Source organism: Lycium barbarum, chromosome 9 (genome assembly GCF_019175385.1).
Source record: "Lycium barbarum isolate Lr01 chromosome 9, ASM1917538v2, whole genome shotgun sequence".
NCBI classification, from domain to species: Eukaryota; Viridiplantae; Streptophyta; class Magnoliopsida; order Solanales; family Solanaceae; genus Lycium; species Lycium barbarum.
The window spans coordinates 17,891,801-17,895,539 of record NC_083345.1 but is presented as its reverse complement, the minus strand read 5'-3'; the positions used below and the strand labels follow the sequence as shown (position 1 = coordinate 17,895,539).

Genomic DNA, 3,739 nt, shown 5'->3' with positions numbered 1-3,739 from the left:
ACTTGCAGTTGCCGTACAAAACGATATTTCACACGGACAAGAATTCATTAAACAACCTTTTACCAATTTATGAGGGAATGAGTTGTTATGTAACTCTAGAATCATTAATTTGCAACTGAGGATTGGAAATCACGGTTAGCAAGGTCATCAAAAGGTTATGTATAGACTTATAGCTTATAGGTAATGAGAACACATATACGTAATTACCCTTGATCCTTCAATAATAAGATATATCTACTGGTCAAATAAAATGTCTTAAATCTAAAATTCAATATATAACACAAACTCAACTATTCTAAAGTATGCATGGGAGAGAACTAGAGTGGCTGTGGTTGAGGGATAGAGACCAAGCATCCAACTAGTCTAAGGTATGCTCCTCTAACTGTTTCTATTCAAGTTTTCAATAGTTGTTTATCTAGTATAGATTTCAGCAAATTCACAATATTGAATTGTCTTCAAGATCATTTTCTTCTTCCTCATTTCCGTTTATTTCTCCATCACCTGCCTTCTCCTTAATAATCAACCGTTAAATGTATTGTGAAAAAGAGAGAAAAAAAAGAGATGAATCAGCAAATTAAGTCTCTTTTTATCTCTTATAAGCTATTTTCCTTTTGTTCTATCAAAGCAAGAAGTATGCTGCTAACATACAGAGGCGGAGCCAGGATTCGGAGCTTGTGGGTTCGAGATTCTAATTTGTTTAAGTTAATGGGTTCTAAATTAACAATTTATACATATTCAATGAATTTTTGAAGACAAATAAAGGGTTTAGACCACAGTTACTGGGTTCGACCGAACCCCCGAGTACTATGCTAGCTCCGCCCCTGCTAACATAGATGCATAAAAAGAAGAAATAGACAATGAATAAGTAGACTTCTATATAGTAGTCAGTGAAGATTATATAACCAATACAAGAACTCAACCAAAATAAAATGCAAGGTTCCTGCTAAATTGGAATGATAATTCTCTAGGTTCTATTTCTTTGCTGTTTTAAGTTCCAACAACTTGAGAAGTTGTATAAAAGTATTAAACTGAGATATCACAAAGAAAATAGGGCAGGGGTTTCCTCTTTTTTTTTTTCCCCCTTCCACTGGAGGTAGAAGTTAAAGAGGAATCAGAGTAGCAAAAAACCATTCCCATGGTTTGTCTCCGAGTTTTGCCACATAGAACTTTCAGACAATAAATTAAATACAACACACTAGAGGTAATCATTGATAGTTATCATTGTCAACTAGGTGAAACAATAGGAAAATGACAAGCAAATCAGCCAAGCACAACATCTCTATTTTCAGAAATATTATTCTTATCAATTTATGAATAGAGAAATTTCTTCCTCATGTGTTGTGAAAATCAAATGTCGAGCCTAAGCACACCATTTATGCCCTGTTAATGTCCCGTTAATGCCTAAAGGAAACATTGACAAACAAATCAGATAAAAAAAATACCCATGTCCGTTGTGTCTTTCCAGTGATTCATTCTTGATGTTTGATCTTGTGAGACTTCAAAAACAATTCATCAATCCGAGATCTTACTTTATTTGGTCCATCTACAATCATTAAAGATATTATCAGTGTGCTGATAAATCACAGAATAATTTTAAACTACTATTGTTAGTATGTTCCAACTACGTTTAAGGCCTTTTCCCTTTGTGAACACCTAATTTTTGATCAAACCTAAGGTGTTAATTCAGTTAAGCTAGCAGTTTTAGTACTTTCTTAATTGTATTTTATTAAAATTTTCTAAATTTTTATTAAAGTCTAAAAGTTGTTAGCTAATATTTTTCTTCATTGTATTTTATTTATTTTATTAATAAAAAACGAAAAAAAAGAAAAACGGAAAAAGATGAAACAATATAGCCAAAAACATATCTCTAACATTAAATGCACAATATTGTTGTTTGAAAAAATTGCACCAAACATATCCCTAAAATCCCTCTTCTGAAAATTTTTACACCCCCTTATTTCACTCCCTCACTTTCGTATTTTCACACTACACAATACACACACTTTGCCCTTTTCCCTCACTATAAATAGACGCACAAACACAACAAAAAAGGAGAACGGACACAGATAGAGAGTACAAGAAAAAAAAAAAAAAAGAGAAAGAAAAACCAAGGGAGAACGAGAGAACACAACTTTGTGAGTTGAGTTTGGTTTTGATCGAGCTCTGGTGACGGCGTCCTTGCTTCTGTTTTCAATTTGTTTACTACACAGGCTTTTGATCAACTCCTTTCTACTTATTTTTAATAATTTTCTTGTAGAACAAAGTGTAAGCAGAGCCAATTATATATATATATATATATATATATTGTTTTAATATTATCTACTATGCAAAATTTGGTTACTTATCATGTTTTGTTTAGTTCTGAGATGCATGTTTGAACCATATTGGACACGGTTATATATAAACTCATTAACGGAGAAGATGTAATAATTTTTTTTAACATTAACTGATCTTAAAGCTAATACAAAGTATAAATTCGAACTGCTAATGCTAAAAATAAAAATGGAACGCCTAGTGTTCTTTTTTTTTTTTTTTTTCAAAGCTTTTGTATTTATTCATGTAAAACACAAAAGCACATGGGGGGGGGGGGGGGGGGGGGGGACTATACCAAGACCCCATGAATACATCACAGGCCACACATAGCCAGGCAAAAAAGGAGGAAGCTTACATCTGCAGCCTATCCTCACTAAGCTTTTAGCAACTTACATTCAGCTAAAAAGAAATTACTCTACAATCTTCTTGATGTGCATGCTGTGTGAATCTTAATTCTTCAGCATAGCAACAACAATTTTAGAGTCCATCTCTATAACACAATGCTGATAGCCCCTCCGCGTGCACAGTTTGATAGCAAGCAGTGCAGCCATGGCTTCCGCAATATTATGATCCCTGCACAGGACTGGGGATGCAAAAGCAAACACATGCTGCCGTGACCAGCCAGTAGATTTCCTTCTCCATTCTTGCATAATAGAAACTTGTCCCATGATGGCAACAATGGTCATCATCAAGGGACTAAAAGCAGTCACAAAGACAGGCCCTCTTTTCTCCATTACAAGACCTTGAACATAGTATGCAAGGCTTGATGATACAATACCAGCATAGGCAGCAACAAAAAGATTCATGTCAAAACCAATAGCCCAAGCAGAGGATTTGTGCTCCATCACTAAGGTGACAGCAATAGATTGTAGAGTTCCCATGAAGCAAACAAGTGTAGTTAGAGACAGAGGAGCAGTGTACTTCCTCATTGTATTTGCCTGAAATATAAAGAAAGAAGCCCAGGCAAAAATGGCTCCAATGAGAAGCATTGGACCTTTGAACCAATCTTTATCTGTTGCTTCATTGGCTTGAGGGACTTTTGAAGTATTTGCGTGAATATTATTTGACCATACCAAATTAATAACATGTCCTTTGTACAAAGTCATTAACATGGCTCCAGCCACTGTCACCATTGTACCTATCACCTTTGCTGTACCTATCAGTTTTCTGAGTTTTTTTTAACTCTTCTCCTGAAGGAGGGGAAGTCAAGTTTATTCATTCGGAGCGGTCCTCTAGCCTCCGTTGGCAGGTCACCTTCATTCAAAAAAATTCTAGGGACTTGAATTTGGGTTGCATATTTTGCTAGTGCATACGCTACCTCATTCCCTTCTCTAAAACAATGCTTTATCGATATGTTTCTGTGAACCATCTTTGCCTTAGTGTTTTCTATAATGTCCAATAACCTCCAAGGAGGTTTTAAGGAACC

General features: G+C 35.1%; 1 protein-coding gene across 1 annotated transcript; it reads right to left on the bottom strand.

Annotated features, from left to right (window-relative positions):
• Positions 1-2,762: 2,762 nt before the first annotated feature.
• On the bottom strand, positions 2,763-3,446 carry LOC132611719 (WAT1-related protein At5g07050-like). Its single transcript, XM_060326104.1, has one exon. It carries the CDS (start codon positions 3,444-3,446, stop codon positions 2,763-2,765), a length of 684 nt encoding a protein of 227 aa, XP_060182087.1.
• Between the last annotated feature and the right edge of the window lie 293 nt (positions 3,447-3,739).

Bases quoted from the DNA above. Each gene is read 5' to 3' on its own strand.
- LOC132611719 (XM_060326104.1), bottom strand. From the start codon at position 3,446: ATGGTGACAGTGGCTGGAGCCATGTTAATGACTTTGTACAAAGGACAT.